The 22,312-nt window shown below is 35.5% G+C and overlaps 1 protein-coding gene across 7 annotated transcripts in view; it reads right to left on the reverse strand.

Moving 5' to 3' along the window:
• Positions 1-22,312, reverse strand: part of LOC106874430 (1-phosphatidylinositol 4,5-bisphosphate phosphodiesterase epsilon-1) — a 1,217,386-nt gene that overhangs the window by 229,486 nt on the left and 965,588 nt on the right. For all 7 annotated transcript variants that reach the window (XM_089347149.1, XM_052978429.2, XM_052978428.2 and 4 more), the window contains one exon: positions 9,898-10,147. In XM_089347149.1, the coding sequence (XP_089203275.1) occupies positions 9,898-10,147 (250 nt within the window). The remainder of the gene's footprint in view (positions 1-9,897; positions 10,148-22,312) is intronic.

Genomic DNA, 22,312 nt, shown 5'->3' on the forward strand with positions numbered 1-22,312 from the left:
GTTGGGAAATCTTGCATGCTTTAATTTCAGCTCTTCTTATTAATAAGTGCATTATTTCTTTTCAGGTGAACTGACATCCAACCGTTCGAAAAAAGACTTGAAAAGTAACTAGTAGCCACTTCTCTTGAAAATTGACAAAATTTGGCATCATGGTGTTATCAAGTACCTGAAGGAAAAGGGTTTAGCTCCCTAAAGATGTTCATGCTGACATGGTTGCTACATTAGGGGATGATGTTCCAGCTTCTTCAATTGTGTGAAAATGGGTAGCTGAATCTAAGAGGGAAAGGGAGTGTCTTAGAGATGACTTGAAGTCTGGACATTCTGTAACTGCCACCACTGAAGAAAACATTGATTGTATTCACCATACAGAGATGGATGACAAACAATTAACTATAAGCCAAACAGCTTGTGCCATTAGCATATCTCGTGAGAGAGTTGAGAACATTTTACACAATGCACTTGGCACGACAAAGGTTTCTGCTTGGTGGCTGCTATGTCTTCTGACACCAACTCAAAAGTGCACCAGACTGATCATATCATGAGAAAATCTGAAATTGTTCGAGTTAGATTTAGCTGGTTTCCTTAAACGTTTCCCTAAGCTAAGATGAGTGTTGGATTCATCACTTTGAGCCAGAGACAAAGAGACAATCCATACAATGAAAACACCACTCCTCACTGCTCTAAGAAGGCCAAAGTCATTTCACCTACTGGGAAGGCGACAGCCTCAGGTTTTTGGGATGTAAATGGCCTTGTGTTTATTGTGTATCTTCAAAAGGTCTGTATTATCAATAGAAAGTACTATACCAACTTGCTGAGGCAGTTATGAAAGGCCATCAAGATCAAACAGCCAGGGGTCTTGTTTCATCAGGACTATGTTCCAGCACACAAATCTGTTGTTTCTATGGCTACTGTACATCACTGTGACTTTGACCTGTTTGATCTCACCTTCCCTACTGATTTGGCCTCACCTGACTATCATCTGTTCCCCAACATGAAAAACACACTGGGCTGGGAACCAGTAGAGCAGAGATGATGTCATATCTACTGCTGATGACTTTTTTGACCAATAGGATGAAAGCTTCTCCACTGATGGGATCCAAGAAGTGCAACACCAATGGAAGAAATGTGTAGAGTGTAAAAAGGACTGTTGAAAAATAAACCTCATTTGGTCACATTCCATGAAAGTATCTTGGTGAGCTTATGAACATTTTAGCCAACCCTTGTACTTTAATGATTCTACTTTGAATGGAATAGTAAACTTTAAGATGCATTGAAAATTAATGTTTACTAAATATAACAAAACAAACACTTGATAAATTATATAGTAAGGTATAATTAAATTGTGGCTCTATTTTCATACCCTTTATTTATTTATGTATTTTGGTTTGTTCCTGGAAATGTTGCTACTGATTTTTAAACTATATATTTTACTTTTCATTTACAATATTGTTGTTGAATTTAATGACCTTTGCAAAATTTGAAATCATTATTTAACTTTTTTGAAATTAAAAGCAATTTATAAAATAGAATTCCTATATGCCATATGTGTCTATCAAATTACAGTTGTTAAACAATGATATTCCCAGATATATCAATGTCATTCATCTCATAAGACTATTAAAAAGTCATTTCTTGGTCTCAAGTGATCTTGATGAATTAATGTGCCCAAAGGCACTGAGAAATGATGCAGCTGTTTTATTTGATAACATTTTGTACCACATTAGTATTTGATAAACTGTTTAATATGTTTTGTAATAAAAATCTTTTGAAATTGTCAGCAAATAACTGAACAGTACAGTTTTAGATTTCCAGTATTGAAACATAGAAGTCTGCATATAAATGCCTATGTATGCATATGTGTGGCGGGTTGTCTGAATACATGTATACAACTTTACATTTGTGATTGGATATGGAGTATATTAGTGAGTATATATAGCTTGTATATTTATGTGTCTATGTAGTGTTATCTGTTGACCTCCTAAACTAACTTCTCCTCTCACTTCGATCCCTGTTATCACCTCATAGCTTTTCTATCTCAAGGGTGTAGCATACATGTTTTCCTTTCCTTTCTCTGTTATTTTTTCCCCTTTATATCCCCTTCATCTTTTACTTCTGGGGCTGTGAAGTATAGATATTTTTGATTTCTTAGTACTACACACTCATCTATCTAGCAATGTCTATTTTTCCACACACACACATATGAATGCATATGTATATATATGCATGTATATATATATATATATATATATATATATATATATATATATATATATATATATATAATATAATGCATTAAATATTACAAAACATACACATTGGACAGACACCAGGACCCTAATTCTTCATCAGTTATCGACTGAAAATACTAATAAAGGCATGAAACTAGGTATTAGTATTTTTGGTTGATAGCTGATGAAGAATTAAGGCCATGGTGGCTGTTCTATGTGTATGTTTTGTAGTATTTAATGCAATTTTTGTTTATGGAATAACTGAACGCCACACATCTCAACTTTATATATATATACATATATATATACATATATATATATACCAGGGGCGTGCACTCTCAGGCATGCAAGGTAAGCGCTGCATGTTCTGTGATTTTTTATCCATATCATCGGAAAATTAGATAAAATAGTTACTTTTGTTTCAAAGAGACTCCGTCCAGGTGTTTTCAAAATATTCTACCTTCCCCTCTCTCACTGACTCGTACGTCTGCTTTGAGAAGACCACGTGACACCCCCTCTCTGTCTCTTTGTTAGTGTAGAATTGTTGCTAACCTCGTTCCACTTTCTGACCTGAACAATAGCAATCCCATAATTCCTGAGTTAGCCAACTGAAATGTCGGAATAAACTGGCGGTAAATTAAATTTTTTTTTTATTCAAAACATCTGTTTGCACTATTATAATTTTGGAGTGTTTTGAAAACAAAAAATATTATCTATATTATATTTCTTATTTCAGAAGTAGCTAATTAATCTTAAATTAATTTGACTAACGTTATTTTTACGTTTTGTTGAAATTCACTCAGATGCAATTTACTCAGACGCTTACACGTGTGTTTTTATATAAAAGTAACCTTTTTCAAAATGAGTGTTATAAACGATATTTTGAGAAATAGTTTTTCGAAAAGAGACTTCGATGGAAAACAATTAATTATAAACGGTGGGAGACCAACACCGAATTTACCTAATTTGTGAAGCTACAACAAGAAATTCACGAGACAATTTCAGGTTAATTTGTATGAAAAGAAAAAATGGGTAACTGGAAGTGCTACATTTAATAAATTATTCTCTTGGTCTTGTTTACGTTTTTGCTTAGAAAAGAATGTTTAGAATGATAAAGGTTATGATGATTTAAATAATTTACATATGGCTATGCTAAAGCACGAGCGTTCTCAAAGGCATATAAAATCTTTGATAGATCTTAAAATATTCGTGATCTTGTTGAAGCTATGCCAGAACTCTTCAATCTATGCAAGTTGATTTTGACAATTCCGTCTACCACTGCTTCTGTAGAGCGATCCTTTTCTGTATTAAGTAGAGTCGAAATATACGAAAGAAATGCAACAGGAAAAAGAAGACTGTCTGGGTTAGCACTAATGTCAATTGAAAAAGATTTATTACAACAATTGACGAAAAGAGATTTCTACGACATATTTGCCCAGAAAGATCGAAGAATTGAATGAATTTATAAATGAGGTAAATAACATTTTAGAACATTAAAAAAAAACTTAATATATTAAAGGGCATATATTGCAGGTTTTGGTTAGTGTTTGTTATAACGTAAGTTTCGACCTTCTTACATCAGTATTGTTTCGCTGGAGAAATGGTTCGACTTCTTCGTCACACCGACATAAGTTTTCCTTTCTGTGCTGCTGGGTGTAGTCTATTTACGGCCGTAAATAAGTGTCTTGTTTCAATCTCAGAGATGTTGACTTCTGCCACAACGGTTTTTTTTGCGGGGGGGGGGGGGGCTTTTTATAATGTTGAATTTTGGCAGTCTTTCATTGTGTGTGTGTGTATTCATGTATATGCGTGTATTTTCAATGTGTGTGCGTGAGACGTAGTCTTTTAATATACGGAGTTCAGTAAGTCTCAGAACAGTCTACTTGAGTATCAATAATTTCCCCCGGAATCAACAAGTAGCATGATAAAGCACCTGACTTGTCTTCGAGAGCGTAACTATCTAAGACCATGGCCATATAATGTAACTAAATGTGTTCTCTTTATTAAATCAATTCAAATTGATTCAGCTGAACCAATAGGTATAGGGGCTAATGCAGAATCGCACCCCTTTGAAAAACGAAATTTTGTGAAAATTTTTTTCGAATTCCTACCTTTAACAGAGATTCCGAATATGCAAAAATATTAACAGAATCCAATATCATCTTTATTCCATTTCACTTATGATTTTTAGACTTTTTTAAGGGAGAGTGAGGATGGGAAAAAACTGACGTTTCGAAGAGAGAGAAAAATACAAACAATACACTTATTTCAGGCTCATCTCTACAGAGCGATTTTTTATTCCCTGCTTATTCTAGGTCATACGGGGTGATTGCATATTCACAAATCTCCCATATGTAAATCGTAGGAATACGAAAATTCTTTTACTGAAAAATTGCCAGTGGTGATGGGGGGGGGGAGAAATTCATTGCATGCCCAACCCCAGAAGTCACCGCACCCCACTGATATATATATATATATATATATATATATATATATTACTCAAAGAAATTCCAACTTTGATTTTCACATTTTATTTAGAATCTTAATTTAATATAAGATAATATAAAGTAATGAAATGGTAGAATATTAAATGCCCATTCTGATTGAACTAGTACTTTCATGCATTAACCTATAAAATCTTTAGGTTCATGTACTATTGGTAACAGTTGTGTTTTACAATTTACAACTGTGGTGAGATGGTTAAACTGTGTGCCTTAAATACATCTGTACAGACTCCAGAATGTTAATTTTTGCAAACTGTATTCTGACCAATCAATGTGTGATTTTACTGAGTTACTTAAGTTGATTGGTGTTTGGTTTAGGCATCACAGTTTGTGGAACATGTCGAGAGACCTGTAGTTTGACCCTGGCCAAAGCAGTAATTGTTGGGCTATTTTTAGAAATGTTGTAAACATTTCCCAGGGATTTTTACATTTCATTTATCATCACCATTATCATCTCCTTTATTATTGTTGTTTGTGGTGGTGGTGATGGTAGGAGTAGCTGTTGTAATAGAACTTTGAACCCAAAAATAAGATTATTTTTACTGACTTTTCTCTTGACTTAGCTAGTATTTTCCTGCTATTGTCATCATTGGCACCTATAGTATCGTTGTTGTTGTTAGTGGTAGTGGTCGTAGCAGTAGAAATAATTTTGGGGGAGGGGGCGGGCTAAGAAGGCAATGAGCTGGCAGAAACGTTAGCATGCCGGGCGAAATGCTTAGCGGTATTTCGTCTGCCATTACTTTCTGAGTTCAAATTCCGCCCAGGTCAACTTTGCCTTTCATCTTTTCGGGGTCGATAAATTAAGTACCAGTTATGCACTGGGGTCGATGTAATCGACTTAATCACTTTGTCTGTCCTTGTTTGTCCCCTCTATGTTTAGCCCCTTGTGGCAATAAAGAAATAAGAAATAATATCTCTAAGTATTGGTATTATTGTTTATTTAGCTTGGGTTGGAATCTATTAATAAACTTCTATTCTCTGATTTTTCACTGAATTTCACTTGGACTGTGTAGTTTGTAGAACGGAAATATTATTTTCTTTTCTACTCTAGGCATAAAGCCCGAAATTTTTGGGGAGGGGGTCAGTCAATTAGATCTACCTCAGTACACAACTAGTACTTAATTCATCGACCCTGAAAGGATCAAAGACAAAGTTGACCTCAGTGGAATTTGAACTCAGAACGTAAAGACTGATGAAATACTACCAAGCATTTTGCCCAGAGTGCAAACATTCTGTCAGCTCACCTCCTTGTAGAATGGAAATATTATAAATATCTTCTGACCACATGTTGCTTGATGGTTACTCAAAGGTATCTGAGAGACATCTGAATCTCTAATTTGCTGTCAGTGCATACATGAACGTTTTGATAATGCCTTTCCAGTCTGACCTACATATAGTTCTTCACAATTTGGGCATTTAATGCAACAAATTAAATTTCTGCTTTTGTAGTTCATATTTGCATTTGTGAATATTTTTCTGGTTTTTGTGTTCATATATTGGTTGGTATTGCATTTAGATACAGTGAATGATTGGTCTTTGTTGCGAAGGTCATACTTTGCTTTGTTAATAATTTTTGGTAATAATTTTTTATTAAGAACCATAGCTTGATCTGTGATTATATCTTTTAATTCATTACTTTGAGCAATGATTGTTAGGTTTACTTTGGCAATGCTGAAGATATTCTGATGACATTGGTTGTGTGTCACTATAAATGGTATGACTTGTTCCCGTTTTCCTCTTCTTTGGATTGTTCTGTATTGTTGTATGGGTATTTCTATAACCTGCTTTATGCCATTTTCTATAAGTAGAGATGGGTATTTTTGTTTGAGCAAAAATTCTCTCAGTTCTGTTAGGCATTTGTTTCTGATATTTGCATCTTCTACAATGGTAAAAATTCTTCTGGCTAGGCAGTATGGAATATTGCATTTTGCATGTGGGGGATGGCATGACTTAAAATTCATGTGTTTGTAGTATGCCTCTGTGGTAATGGTATTGTCCTTTTTAATTACCATTATATCTAGGAATGGTAATTTGGTACTACTCATCTCCTTTGTAAATTGGAGAAATTGGTGTAGGACATTCAGTAGGATATTGAACTCTTCCAGAGTTGGGAGCTTACTTTGACAATCATCTCCATTACCCATTACAAAGCCAAATATGATGCGATCAATGAGATGAAATATCAAAACTAATGACTGGCAATAGAGCAGAAAAAAATGCACGGACTCTGAATCAGAGATATCTTAAATGAAGAGAGCAGATCAAGAAAGTTATGGCAGCAGAAACAGTTATTTCTCAATAAATATGCTACCAATTATGGTAAAGACTCTAGAACTCTGAGAAATAACATTAAAAATGGACAATTTCACCAACATAACATATGCCAGAACGCATGGCAACATGAACACTCATTTCCCGTTTTGTATGCAAACACCCTAATGCACACAATATGAAATGCACACAATCATACAAACCCATGTGTGTATATATATATATATGAAATAATATAAAGAATATATATACATTTCGTTGTTCGAAAAAATAGTTCATATTCCATGTACTTGTACTTCATATTTTTTCTTGTACATGTTTCATGATGTCCTGTGCCCACATATGCATATATATATATATATATATATATATATATATATATATATATATATATACGCACGTATAGATGTAAGTATGTACATATATGTTTGTATGTATGTATATATATATATATATATATATATATATATATATATATATATAATTTACATTATTATATGACTGAACACCACGCATCCTCTTCCAAGTAAGTTTTATCTATATATATATATATATATATATATATATCAATTTCATTCCCATTACGTGGCACCTTGGGCAAATGTCTCTACTATAGCCTCAGGCCGACCAAAGCCTTGTGAGTGGATTTGGTAGACAGAAACTCAAAGAAGCCTGTCGTATATATATATATATATATATGTATGTGTGTGTATACGTTTGTGTGTCTGTGTTTGTACCCTCAATATCGCTTGACAACCGATAGTGGTGTGTGTGCATCCCCTGTAATTTAGCATTTCGGCAAAAGAGACCGATAGAATAAGTGCTGGGCTTACAAAGAATAAGTCCTGGGGTCGATTTGCTCAACTAAAGGCGGTGCTCCAGCATGGCCACACTCAAATGACTGAAACAAGTAAAAGAGTAAAAGAGTAAAGAGTATATATATATATATATATGCGCGCACGCACGTGTGTATACACACACACACACACACAAATGCACACACATATGAGTGAACAAATGAAAAAGTAGCACTCAATACCTTTAGTAGGAGTTACATATATTATTTAATAACAGTTTGATTTAGCTCCAAATAACTTCAAATTTCATGGGGATATATGACATGTCCATCTCATCAGAAGTTAGATGGTAGAGTCTGCTTCCTTATGGGGAACTAAGTCCAACCGTTGTTTAATGTGTGTGTATACATATATATATATACAGAGAGAGAGAGAGAGAGAGAGATAGATAGATAGATAAAGCTGCTCTATGGGATTACTCTGGGTTTCCCGTCCATAAGGTGCTTAGCTTTACAACATATCAAACCCCAAAACCTGTTAGCACAAGGCCTCTGTAGCAAGTGACCTCTCTAGAAAATGGAGGAGGAAAAGATTTTGTTACTCTGTCAATGAAAGGGGATTGTCTCCCTTTGGCTGTTATTCATAACCGACTTTTTTATTGTGTCCCAAGATCCCAGGACATTAGCAGGAATTTTCTGGAAGTGCAAATAGGGTCTGAAGACTTCCATTCTGAAGTTAAGAATGTTCCCTTGCCCATGCAGCTATGCACAGTTTACAATGCTTGGTCTTGTTTATGTAGGGGCCTGGATTTTTTTAAGAATCTCCATGATATTACATGTTGAATTCCTTCATCCTTCAACTACCATATATCCCCCGAACCCGCCCTGCCGTTTCCCGCCTCCCTTTTCCCCTCATCTACCATTCCACCAACCTACCCCTCCAACGCTCCATTCTCCGAGCTTTCCGGCGCCTCTAGTCCGATCCCTCCACCTCCCACATCTTCCCTAATCGACCCCTCCCCTCCTTCAAACGAGCCCATAACCTACAAGACCTCTTGGTCCACAGCTTCTTCCCCAACCCAACCTCCCAACCTGGCTCGTTCCCTTGCTCCCGCCCACGCTGCCGCACTTGCCGTTACCTCTCCAACACCACCCTCCTCACCAGCACCCATCACCGACCCTATCGCATCACCGACTCCTTCACCTGCACTTCCACTAACATTATCTATTGTATCTCCTGCTCTCTCTGCCATCGGACAAACGGGGCGCCGCCTGGCCGACCGATTCGCGGAACACCTCCGAGACATCAACATTGACACTGACACCCCGGTGTCATGCCACTTCCGTTCTGCCGGTCACTCCTTGCAGCAACACCTGTCCGTGTTTGGATTGTCCATGCACAGGGGCCATCCGGACTCCCGTTTGCACTGTGAACAGGGATTAATCTTCTCTCTTCGCTCCTTTGTGCCACATGGGCTCAACTCCCCTCCCCTCTTCATCTAACCCCCCTCCCCCTGCCTCTCTCTAACTTCCGGTCAGCCATTACTATGATTGACCGTTGACTGAACACTATTCAATTTTTTTTCTCCGTGTTTTTCTCCTTGTCTCCGTATTCTTTCTGTTGAAGAGCGTAGCTCGAAACGTTAAAGACTTTCCTGAGCGTCATACTAATACATCCTTTTGTTGTTTACACCACCTGTCCTCTCATCTGTTGTTGTTTTTTAGTACATTCTCCCATATATATATATATATATATATATATATATATATATATATATATGTATATGGTTTCCTTTTCGGGACACTCAGATTCATCAAGCAGGAATAATCACTGGGGTCAAGTAACTTTTTCTAACTCGTGTATCATTAACATTCCCTGTGGTTAGTCAACATTTAAAAATGATTTAAAAGGTAACACAGTAGTAAGCACTAGGATTACATATCCCTTTGAACCCATTTTTAGAAATATATATATATATATATACACATACAGGCGGACAGACGATTATGAATGTTAGAATTCATAAATTCCGATAGTTTATGATTAAAATTTAGTGATCAGTTGAGTCACAGAAATAGCAATTAATAGTAGACTTACCTCCAATGGTTGATTTTCTTCAGAAGCCAATACAATAATACTCGGTACACCAACAAATACAGCTCGTAGATTCCTGAGAAATCCTCCAATAAAAGGCACTACTTTACAGTCTGGAATATCTAAGGACCTGTTGACTGCTTCCCGAAATTCTCTGCTTGGTTCAGCAGACAATAATAGCTCTGATAAGGATTGGAAACTCCTCCTTTCATTTTCACTCAAATTTAACCAAAATGGTTTCAGCTTATCAGATCTGAAATTTATTAAAAAGATATCATCATCATTATCATCATCAATTTAATGTCTTCTGTGCTTGCATGAGTCAGATGGAATTTGTTGGGGTAGATTTTCTGTAGCCAGATGCCCTTCATATTAGCATTTCTTATCTGATTTGAAACTAGGTAATATTTCACCATGATTGGACATGTTATACAAAGGTTAATTAAAAACAAATGACCCCACTTGTAGGACAGTGGAGCTTATTTTACAAACACTATGTGATGTCATGTCAAGACAAGGGGACAAAAATACACATACATACATACATACATACATGCTGGCTACAAACTGATACATGATGGCTACAAAATCATGCTTGAATATAGCCATCACCTGATTGAAAGTCCCTATGACCAGCCATTTTTGTGATAGGTCTTACTTTTTTTTCAAGCAATGCCTGTGCCTGATGACTTTTTATCATGGTGAAAGGATTTGCACAAATTCAACTCCACTCTCTGAACATGGACAACAGAAACTTGGAAAGAAGAAGTAGTCTACATCATCGAATATTGTCTCGCTCTCTCTCTCTCTCTCACACACACAGAAAATGAACTTCAGTTTATATGTACCAAATTACATGTACCAAGTTCAGCTTGCCCAAGACTACACACTTTAGAGTAACAGGCCCAAAATAAACTATATGTATGTGAGTGTTTTCTATTTTTAATTATTTGATGTCTTCTTGTAAAGAAGGAGCTGGTTTGTAACAAGGATACAAAGCTAAATCATTGAAATATAGATAGCAGTAATGTCACATGCTGAACTTGATAAAATTCTTGCAGAAATTTACTGTACCACTTACAGATTGTAATATGTGCATGAATGCTTCATATCTGCTATACAGTTACAGTTTGATCTAGATAAACTGTTTACTAGACTCTACCAACCTGACACAAAAATGTTTTCAATTAATCTTTAATATATAATCTACAACTGAGCAATAAGACAATGAGTTTCAGTATCTTAAAGAAGTAAAATAAATCAAAGAAGACAGTGACAATGAGCAAAGACATTCATGAGAACATAATACATATTTTAACATGACTGGGGAATTTCATTTATCAGCTACCAATCAGAATCAATGTGATTTCGATACACTCTCTCACTCTCACACACATTCAAGATATCTCTAGGTTTGCTGCTTGATATTACCTGCAGCAAACTAAATGTCAACACCCTTACGAGAATATTCTTATAAAATGTTTAACAAGGAAGAAAAACTGTTAATCTATGAATAAAGTGTTTATTTCATTATAGACTAAAATGAAAACTAAAGAGAACAACTCAGTCACAGCTTCATTAACTTCTGATATTGTAGATATTCACACCTGTCATCAGTTCTTAAACTGTGCAAAACAGCTGATCAAATATCGTTGTTATTTGTGGTTAAAAAACTGAAACTAAGCACTCTTCTGTAGTGAAACAAAGTCTAGCCACATTTTAAAAAGAAATTCCTCCCAAAAGATTTATCAGTTTGCATTTTGTGTTTATTTTTTTGTGTTTTATCAAGTAAATTTCCCAGATTTTTTCCTCCTTTGATTTTCAAGCAAAATGCTAAGTAATACTTTAAGAATTGAGAAAAATTTAGTGATATTATTTAATAAAGAAATCAATGCCAAGGAATGGATGTCTTTTAAATTATGTGAAAACAAAAATGTAGTAAATTGTAACCAGTTGGCAGGTGAAAGAATATGATACCTGCCAAGTACCAGCAATGTATGCCTATGATCAGCAAATTTTATCAAATTTCTTGCAATAGCTATATTTTTATGGATATCTTTACCAGACAAACTACTATCAAAATCTGCAGTTTCTATCAGGATTGAGAGATTATCTATATAAAGTGCTACAAAACTTTAAGAGTTAATATAACTAGGATACACAGAAAGAGGGAGAGAGATAGAGAGACACAATATACATTTCTGACAATAATCATGATCCAATTTTGTGACAATCTAGCACAGAATAGAAAATAGTCAGGTGAGAAATCTTTAAAGAGCTGCTGATCCCCATCAGCTTTATATCTGTAAGTGTTTTCATCACATTTTCTATATCTATCTTTTTTCTTATCTTTGTTCATAATTGTCTAAAAATTTAATGTTTTGTTTCATGGATATCTATAAGCCTTATTTCACTGAAGCTTATCGTTCTGTTCAGACATCATTATGAAGGGGTGCTGAAAAGTTCCTGGCTTTAAGGGTGTCATGAAAGGCCTGGCTGGAGGCCCAGTCTTTCAAGTTCTTTTATCAGGCTTTGAAAAACTGAAGGACTGCTGCAATAAGTGTGGGAATCTGAGAGGGGATATGTTGACTAAAATCTTAACTGAACTGCCTGTATTTTCTTTCAACCAATGACAAGAACTTTTCAGCATCACATCATACAGGCTCCAGGACAAAGCAATGCATTGGAGGCCCCAACATATACAAATGCCATACATAGATTAGCATTGGACCCTCACCTAGACCCATGGGGCATCCAGGGAACTTCTAAGTGTACACATATCTTAAAACAGCACTGCACATTTACAGGTAATGCAAGCATTATTCTAAGTGCGACCCATAAATTTGGGTCAACATCCTGTAACTTACTTTACTGTTAGTGGATCTTAAGGCTTTTGTTGGAAACTTTTCATCTACAAGAAATAATTCTTTTGCATTATCTGATTCAGTCAAGAGAACACACCATTAATATCATTTACACAATGTTTTAAAATAAGCCTAACAACTTCCCAGTAAACACATCTTGTTTGTATTTTTGTTGTGTGGACGACCCCAGGCGATAAGTATGCTAGTCCAATATGTATAAATAGGGGATGTGACAGCTAGACAAAAAACGTTGCGTAGACCGAGCCGGAGCCGTTGGTAGACTAGATGTCGAGTTCTGTAGAGCGTGTGTGCGCGCGTGTGTGTGCATGTGTGTGTGCATGTGTGAGTGCATGTGTGAGTGCATGTGTGAGTGTGTGTGTCTGTCTGTCTGTCTATTTATATTCTGTGCTTTTCATAAAAAAAGCACTGAGCTAAGAATGGTGAAGGTTATTGATTCATTACCTGTCAACAAGTTGTCCACTAGCTTTACACTTCTGAAAACATAGAGAATATAAAATTCTCATACTTGAGAAACAGAACAGAAAGTGTATCCAGCCTTAAAACAATCCCTAAATGACATGTATTCCTCTAACCCATGTTAGCATGGAAAAAATGTATTAATTAAATGGACAAACTTGTGGATGATTTATTTCAGCTTTGTTTTTTCTCATAATAAAGCATTTGCTGTTGGTGAATTACTGTTCTATTCTTCCTTAGTTTAATGCCAATCAGGAAGGACATTTGGTATGTAACTCAACCCTGTGATATTCCACCTGTACTTCAAGTACAGCACACCATCATCCCTATGCTTTATATGCGCCCCTTCTTTCCCTGAATTCCTTGTATTTTAAGCACTTTCTTTATGTGCCCACTACATATCTTGCCTTCCAAGGCATGTTACCTTGACAACAAGGTTTTTACAATTTTTGTTTCTATTTTTTTTTATCGTAGTGGTTGAGTTGTTTTATTATTGCTATATGGCTTGGGAACACAAGAACTTCCTTCAGATCCACCTGCACCTTCCAGTCATTAGCACCATTCAGAAGTTTCAATCTTGGCTTTCCTACACTACATTACACTACACACACATGCATGCACACACACACACACACAAACATACAATATAATATCTAATGCACATGCAGTTGCAAAGTTATTTTAACTAAGCACTTGATTAATTGAATCTAGCCTAATGCCTGGGGCTATGCAACAACCATAACTTTTACTATCATCATCATCATGATTATATCCCTATTATCATTCTTACCTCCCCTTTCTTTCTTCCTTCATTATCATCTTCATTATCACTGTAGTACTTGTTATTTATTTATGTATTTATTTATTCATTCATTTTGATAATTTTGGTGTAGGTTGTACAGGTTTACAATACAGTATGTTTGTTTTTTTTCCTAGCTGAACCATATATAGCAAATCCTTCATTGGTTTCAACAATGAACATTCAGTTGTTTGATTAACTGAACTACCCACTTGTTATATCGAACATATAAGTGACTGAGTATTCTACAGGCTTGTGAAACATTGATATTGCTTTCAAATTTTGGCACAAGGCCAGCAATTTTGGTGAAAGAGTTAAGTCAACTACATTGTCTCCAGTGCCTATTTTATCGACCCTGAAAGGATGAAAGGCAAAATCAACCTTGGCAGAAATTGAACCCAGAACATAAAGACAGGTGAAATGTTACTAAGCATTGCACCCAGCATGCCAATGATTCTGCAAGTTCACTGTCTTATGTGTAATATTAATATTTCCATGCTGAATCAGTATGAGGTTATATGTATCAAGGCCAGACATTTGAACTACTGGTTGAATAAATCCACTGAAACTTCTTACAATTTCTCTCAACCCAAATTCACTCTCAAGACTTGGGTCATCTCAAGGTATCATTTTCCCAAGATACCTCCTTTTGAGATTGAAACTAGGGATCCATGATTGCAACGCAAACTTTTTAACCATTTGGCTTAGTCTGAATTTGAACTATGCATCACATGATCTATCTAGTTTATTTCAATTCTTGTTTGACCATTGTCTATAACTGATCTTCATCAGCATTATTTTTAAATCCAGTTTTTCATGCTTGTACGAGGCAGATGTAACTTGCTGAGGTAGATTTTCTGTTGCCAGACATGTTTACGCAGAAGATTGGAAATGAAGGACACATCTTGGAATATGGTAACATCACATGATGTCAAAACAAGAACACACACACACACATACACATGCACAATGGTGACTATTGTGGTCAATCTGATATGTAGATGTATGTAATTACTGCTCATGTGAAAGCAACATACCAAGTATGAGAAAAATTGAGCTACAAAGTGCAATAAGATTACAAATGCTTATTTCTACATAAGTGTTTTAAATGTTACATGTATTGTATCATATCTGTATAAATAATACATACATCTTAACATTGTTATTTGAACATAGCATTGTAACATTACACACATAAAGAAATAAGCCAAGTGGCATTTCAAAACAAATTACAAAAATAAATAAATAAATAAATAAATAAACCCCCAAAAATAAACACCACTCAATATGTACATTTAAATACAATTGTGAAATTAAAAACAACCCAAAAGGAAAGATTACCAAACTGTGAACAACTTTAAATTTAATTCAGACAAAACTTTGTCAAAACTTTTAAAGAAGATAATTGTTTGCTTTGAAAAACAAAAGCAAATATCAGTGAATAGATAAAATCATCATGGCTAAACATATAAGACTCCTTCAACCAACTCATGACTACAATCACTGTATAGAATGGGCCTACAGTTTTAACAAAGATTTATATGAAGCATATAATGTATAGTCTGACCCTCAAAAGTTCAGATTTATGCAAGGGCTAAAAACTTTGTGAAACTCCAAACACCCAGATTTAGATTTTTCTCTGAAACATTTAAATGAACAAGCAAAACATATCACTAGATGTAAATTGAAACATCTAACAGAAGTGTTTGATTCAGAGCAAACTGGCACTATAAAACCAGCCATTGAAATAATCATTCCACTTCAAATGAGGGATAGCTAGAACAGTCTGCTAAATCTGGTAGTAAACAACATACCAGCAGTTTAGCAGAAATTCATATCTGTATTGTACAAGCAGAAGAATACCAAAAGCTTGTGGATGCCTTACAAGTGATCTGAAATGGTATGTTTCAACAGGTCCACAACCTTAATTTGAATGACAGGCCATACAACACCACTATAAGTAAAGAACCCAGTAAATTAGAATTAGAGGCAGTAAGTGAAATTACAAACAAATATAAGATCACACAGTCCAGAGGTCTGAAAATACCCTACAAAACCATTAATCTTTCGATATATGTCTCACCTATTATATTACTAGTGTATCACAAAGAGCTAAAGCCACATGATTGAGATTCAAGCAGAAAGCCTGAACTAGCATGGGCACATAAACATAAAAATAAAATTTAATTCCTACAAAAAAATAAACCAAAGATTGTTTTAGTTATGAAATGTAATACAGAGAACAACTTCTCACAACATCAGGAGGACCTCAGAAAAAATACAAAGGCAATTTAGTGAACCAGGATTGAAAAACCTAAACTCCAAACTGCACCAGCTGAAACAACTCACAGCTACAGCTGAAAAGCTAAAATATAAATCTACGGCATATGAATGACAGACCCAGACCTCATAACAGGTTACTAGCTGAAGAATTTCATCTTTTATATGTGTGATCTCTTATGGTTGTATAGAGAATGTATCAAAGGCACATAAAAACTTCCCCAATGAGTATGAAATGCAACTACTCTCCTCATCCCCCAAAACAGCTAAACCATCCTTGATGAAAATTATCACCCTATACCCTGCCAGAACCTCATATACAAATTATACACTGGGTACCTCAATCTGTTCTTGCAGGATCATTGTGCCAACTAAGAAAATGTAAGGCTGTATACATCAGCAACTGATTAATAAAATGCCCCGGGGAAAAAAACAGTAAAAGATTACAGAAATTTAACCAGTGTGGCTGGACTACCAGCAGGCTTTTGATAACATACCACATGGGTGGATTATCAAAGCTTTACAGTTAGCAAAATTCTCAGCAACTATTGAATACCTGACCAAGACATGACACACAACTTTATTCCTTAGGAGTGATAAGGAGCAAATTGAGTCGGATAGCACTCACTACAAAAATGCATCTTTCAGAGTGATAGCCTGTTGGTATTGCTCTTCATTCTCTCATTAAATCCACTATCATACCTGCTCACAAAACATAGTGACCACAGAAATAGATCCAGAAGTATCTCTAATCTTTTTTTTGTTGATGACCGGAAGCTGTATGGCTCAAATATCAACCACATAAAATAATAACTGGATCACATTACCCAATTTTCTACAAATATTGGAATGATTTGTGCATCATTAACCTGCTAGAGGAGATGTCCTCTTGTGGTTAAAAAATTGCAGTAGAGTTCACTCAGATGGATAGCCATGCTAAAGTGGCTAGTGATATTACTTGTCACCTACAGATAATGTTGACTATATTGAGAGTGATGGGTCAAAAGAATTTTGGTGGAACTTAGAAATTAAGACAGCCATCGAGTTAAAACATCGCCAATCAGACATTGTTGTGTGAGACTACAAGGAAAAACTATGTTGTTATGGAAATCAGCTGCCCTCTGGATACTAATGTGATTAGAAAAATACAAGAGAAATAGGATATCTACGGACCATTGATAAGGAGTTTGCAAATCCAGTACTCAACATATGCTTTCAGCTGCATACCTATTATTATTGGAGAGACAGGATGCATATCAACCAGTCTGGAGAAAAGTTTGGCTGAACTTCGGAATTTGGGGATGATGAGACTAAACGAATAGTTGCAGATATGGCTGAGTGCTTAGGAAGCTTGCTCCCTAACTATGTGGTCTTGGGTTCAGTCACATTGCATGGTACCTTGGGCAAGTGTCATCTACTACAGCATCGGCCCAACCAAAACATTGTGAATGAATTTTGTAGGTGGAAACTGAATGATGCCTGTCATACATATTTGTTTGTCTATCTATCTATCTGTCTGTCTATCGATCAACACATATGCATGTGTGTGTGTGTGTGTGTGTGAGTGTGTGTTAGTGTGTGTTAGTGTGTGTACTATTGTCTTGACAACTCATGATGATTGTAAATGAGCATCACCATCATACAAGCAATGTTTTTCATTTCCAGTCTTTCATGTAAAACATGACCAAGAGGAAATAATAACTTGCTTGGAAACAGGTTAAGGTTGACAACAGGAAGGGCATTCAACCATAAGAAAAATCTACCTCAACAAATTCCATCTCATTCATGTAAGTATGGATATTAAATGATTATGATGATAAATACCAACAGCTTGAATTACACCACTCTTAGAGAGCCTGCAAGGTCCATGAGTACTAACTTGCCCCCTTTGATTTACTAGTAAAACAGCTACAAATATACTGTGTCTCTCTTTCTCTCTCTCTCTCTCTTTCTGTTGTTACTTGTTATTCTGTTATTGCATAACGTGAATAAATCATCCATGCCTTGCCCAGTGATTTGTAGTTAGTCAGAAAAGCTAGTTTTGTTGTTGCCCCGTATGACAATTGTGCTATGGCATACTCCAGCCAATCAGGGCTGGGAATGTATGAATACTAGTGGCAGTTCTCTGTCTAAGCAGAGAAGTGGAGTTTTAATTTAGTTAGCGGAAAGACAATGGACCAGTAACATCTGTTTTTTATCATGGAACAGTCACTTTACTTTGCACACCAACTTCGTGTCTGCTAGCTTTGAATTATATCACATCTCAACTTGCAACATCAGGAACAGCCCTTTGTTTTCACATCAACTTCACGCAGCTAACTCTGAATTATAGCAGGTCTCGCCTTAGCATTAAAATCATATTTGAAATGTAAGTGTTAAAAGCCTTTTCCTGACTCGCATACACACAGGCTACACATCTTATTACTTGTCAGCTCTTCTTAATTAAAAAGTATTTTCATTATAAAAATTGCCTTCTGATATTTTTCCTGTTACCAACTTTCACATAATAAATTAGACAACACCCTCACTAAACTGGTGACACTATAAATGGACTCTCTTAAATGCACTCACACTAAATTGGTGACCTTCTACACTAGTGATTTTTTTTTTACATTGATTACTTTCTACACTGGTGATCTTTTTACAAACTCAATATAGCAATAGTGGAGAGCTGCATATATGTCTGCTATTATTGTTGTTTAACCCTGAACCAGCCTGGACTGTATAGACTTATGATCAGAAGCATTCCTTCTTGACTGCGTTATCTTTTTTGTATATCATCAACTACATTGGACCACGTCTTTCTTTCTTTGATGGAGAGTTTACTGTTATTTTCAACAGTTTCAGTAACCAAATAGAGGCTCTTTTGTAAGCTTGTACTCTTGTAGCTTACACTTTTTTGCGACCATAGGTGCAGGAGTGGCTGTGTGGTAAGTAGCTTGCTTACCAACCACATAGTCCCAGGTTCATTCCCACTGCATTGCAGTTTGGGCAAGTGTTTTCTACTATAGCCTCAGGCCAACCAAAACCTTGTGGGTAGATTTCGTAGACGGAAACTGGAAGAAGCCCGTTGTATATGTGTGTGTATATATATATATATATATATATATATATGTATGTATATGTGTGTATATGCTTGTGTGTCTGTTTGTCCCTCCAGCATCGCTTGACAACCAATGCTGGTGTGTTTACATTCCCGTAACTTAGCGGTTTGGAAAAACAGACCGATAGAATAAGTACTAGGCTTACAAAGAATAAGCTCTGGGGTTGATTTGCTCGACTATAAAGGCGGTGCTCCAGTATGGCCGCAGACAAATGACTGAAACAAGTAATAGAGTAAAAGAGTGTAAGAGTATATTTCTAATGAATCATACATTTTATTTAACTTTGAAAGTAATCAAGAAGTTGGAGGGAAAAGGTAAAACAACTGACTTTGCCTTTTGATACCAACCTGCCTGTAACTACCTCTGGTTCTGTAATGCAAACTTCCTATTTTAAAGGATCTAAATTAAAACTTTCTTTCAAAATTGATCTATGTTTAGAACACCTGTTTAATAATAGCTTTTAAATTTTGGCACAAGGCCAGTACTGTCAAGGTCAGTATTCAACTGGTACTTATTTTATTAACCCCGAAAGGATGAAAGGTTAGTCAACTTTGGTGGAATTTGAACTCAGAACATAAAGATGGATGAAATGCCAAGAAGCATTTTGTCCAGTGTGCTAACAATTCTACCAACTCACCACCTTTAAAAGATGAACTACAACTCAGAATGTAAAGAGCCAGAAGCAATACCAGCAGCTACTTGGTCTGACAGTCAAACAATCCTATCTTTAATGATTACTAGCAGAAATACCCGGCATTGTCCGGGTTAGGGATTCACACAGACAGACAGACAGACAGACACAAACACACACACATTCCCAATACATGTAGGATTCCTCACCATACAGGTGACAGGCACAGCTGTAAGATGCATTACGGATCTATAGCAATTGGAAGGGCATGACCCAATTGAAATAACGTGTGACGTTTGGAGTAAAGGGAAATGAAAGTGTCGCCTCTGGAGTTTGCAAATGACCACTATACCGATAGGTAACTGTGCAGACAAAATTTACAGTCGACAAATGTCTTAGAACAACCAGTCTCTCATCTGGGAAGGCCTTGAAATCAATGTTACCAACTGGGGACTATGTGTGTCGCAGTGATAATAAAAAGACTGAAAGGCAGTCTGCAATGAAATAATTTTACTCAACACTTTGCAAGTGAATCAGTGGAGGCAAAGATGTGTCTCATTTACTTGACAATTTATGCACCAGATTGCAGAAATCACAATGTAAGTATATCTGAAAGGATAGTCTTACACTGTTGTACCGTTGAATTACAAATAATGCTCATCTATTATGTTCGGGTTAAAATTTCATCAACATCAAAAATATATAAATTTTCATGGGAGTTATGGTCGTTATGCATAGAATATAATTTCCAAATTTCATAAAGATTCATTCAGTACTTTTGACGTAGTTTTGGATAAGAAAACAAATGACTAATGTGTGTGTTTGTGTGCATGTGTATGTGTGTGATGGGTGTATATATGTATAGATATCTGTATGTATGTATATATATATATATATGTATATATGTGTACATATTACATGTACATATATATATATATATATATATATATATATATATATATATATATATATATATATCATCATCGTTTAACGTCCGCCTTCCATGCTAGCATGGGTTGGACGATTTGACTGAGGACTGGTGAAACCGGATGGCAACACCAGGCTCCAATCTAATTTGGCAGAGTTTCTACAGCTGGATGCCCTTCCTAATGCCAACCACTCTGAGAGTATATATATATATATATATATATACATCTACACCTATGTATACATATACATGTATGCATATAGATCTATATGTATATATATATCTATACATATACGTGTACATATACATCTATATGTATACATCTACATCTCTCTCTCTCTCTTTCACTCTTTATCTCTTTCTTTCTCTCTGAAAGTATCTGTCATTACAGTATCGAAATGTGATTGTTTTATTTAGTGGAATAGTTTCATTTTTAAAGTGAAAGTATTTGACATGAGTGTTTTTGTTTCACTTTTGACACGTAATACTTAAATAGTGGAGAAGATATTATGTTGCCGTGGGCTCGAATTCTGCAAGAAGTTAAAAATTTGTTTTGACTAAAACACAACTGGAACCCTAAGTAAGGCATCTGTAAAATTTGAATGAAATTGGTTGCGTAGTTCTCGAGTTTTAGGGATTCACACACACACACACACACACACACACACACACATTCTCATTTTTATATATATAGATATACACAAGTTTAATAATGATTTCAAATTTTAGCACAAAATCAGGAAGTTCGGTGGTGGGGAGGGTTAAATCAATTACATCAAAACGGTGTTCAACTGGTACTTATCTTATCGACTCTGAAAAGATGAAAGGTAGAATTTGAACTCAGAATGTAGACAGATGAAATGTTGCTAAGCATTTTGCTCAGCATGCTAATGATACAGCTAGCCCACTGTCTTGTTCACAAATTTAATAATGATAGTTATTTTAATAAATTCTTCATTATTTTAAAAATTAATTGAAACCGAGTCAGAGTATTCCAACAGATATATAACAAAAAGGTTAAGGTGATGCCTGGAATGTAGCTGTACAAATTGTTCTTACATATAAAATGATAGAAAATTAGATATTAAATAAAATGAAAGGCAATCTTAGGTAAGCATATGAAAAGAGTTAAACAAGTGGCCAATATTTCACTCATTTAGCTAGTAAAAAGCCTCAGGAACCAGAAATTGAACCAGAAATTGAAAAATCAGAATGTAGATTTAGATTGATGAGAATTCAAATAAGTTGTTATATTTTTCCCTTCACAACATGCTCACACAAAATTTATTAGAAATGCAAGCAGTTGTAATAAAGGGGTTTAAAGTTGTTTAAAGA

The sequence above is a fragment of the Octopus bimaculoides genome, chromosome 2 (genome assembly GCF_046866305.1).
Source record: "Octopus bimaculoides isolate indiv1 chromosome 2, ASM4686630v1, whole genome shotgun sequence".
Lineage (NCBI taxonomy): Eukaryota > Metazoa > Mollusca > Cephalopoda > Octopoda > Octopodidae > Octopus > Octopus bimaculoides.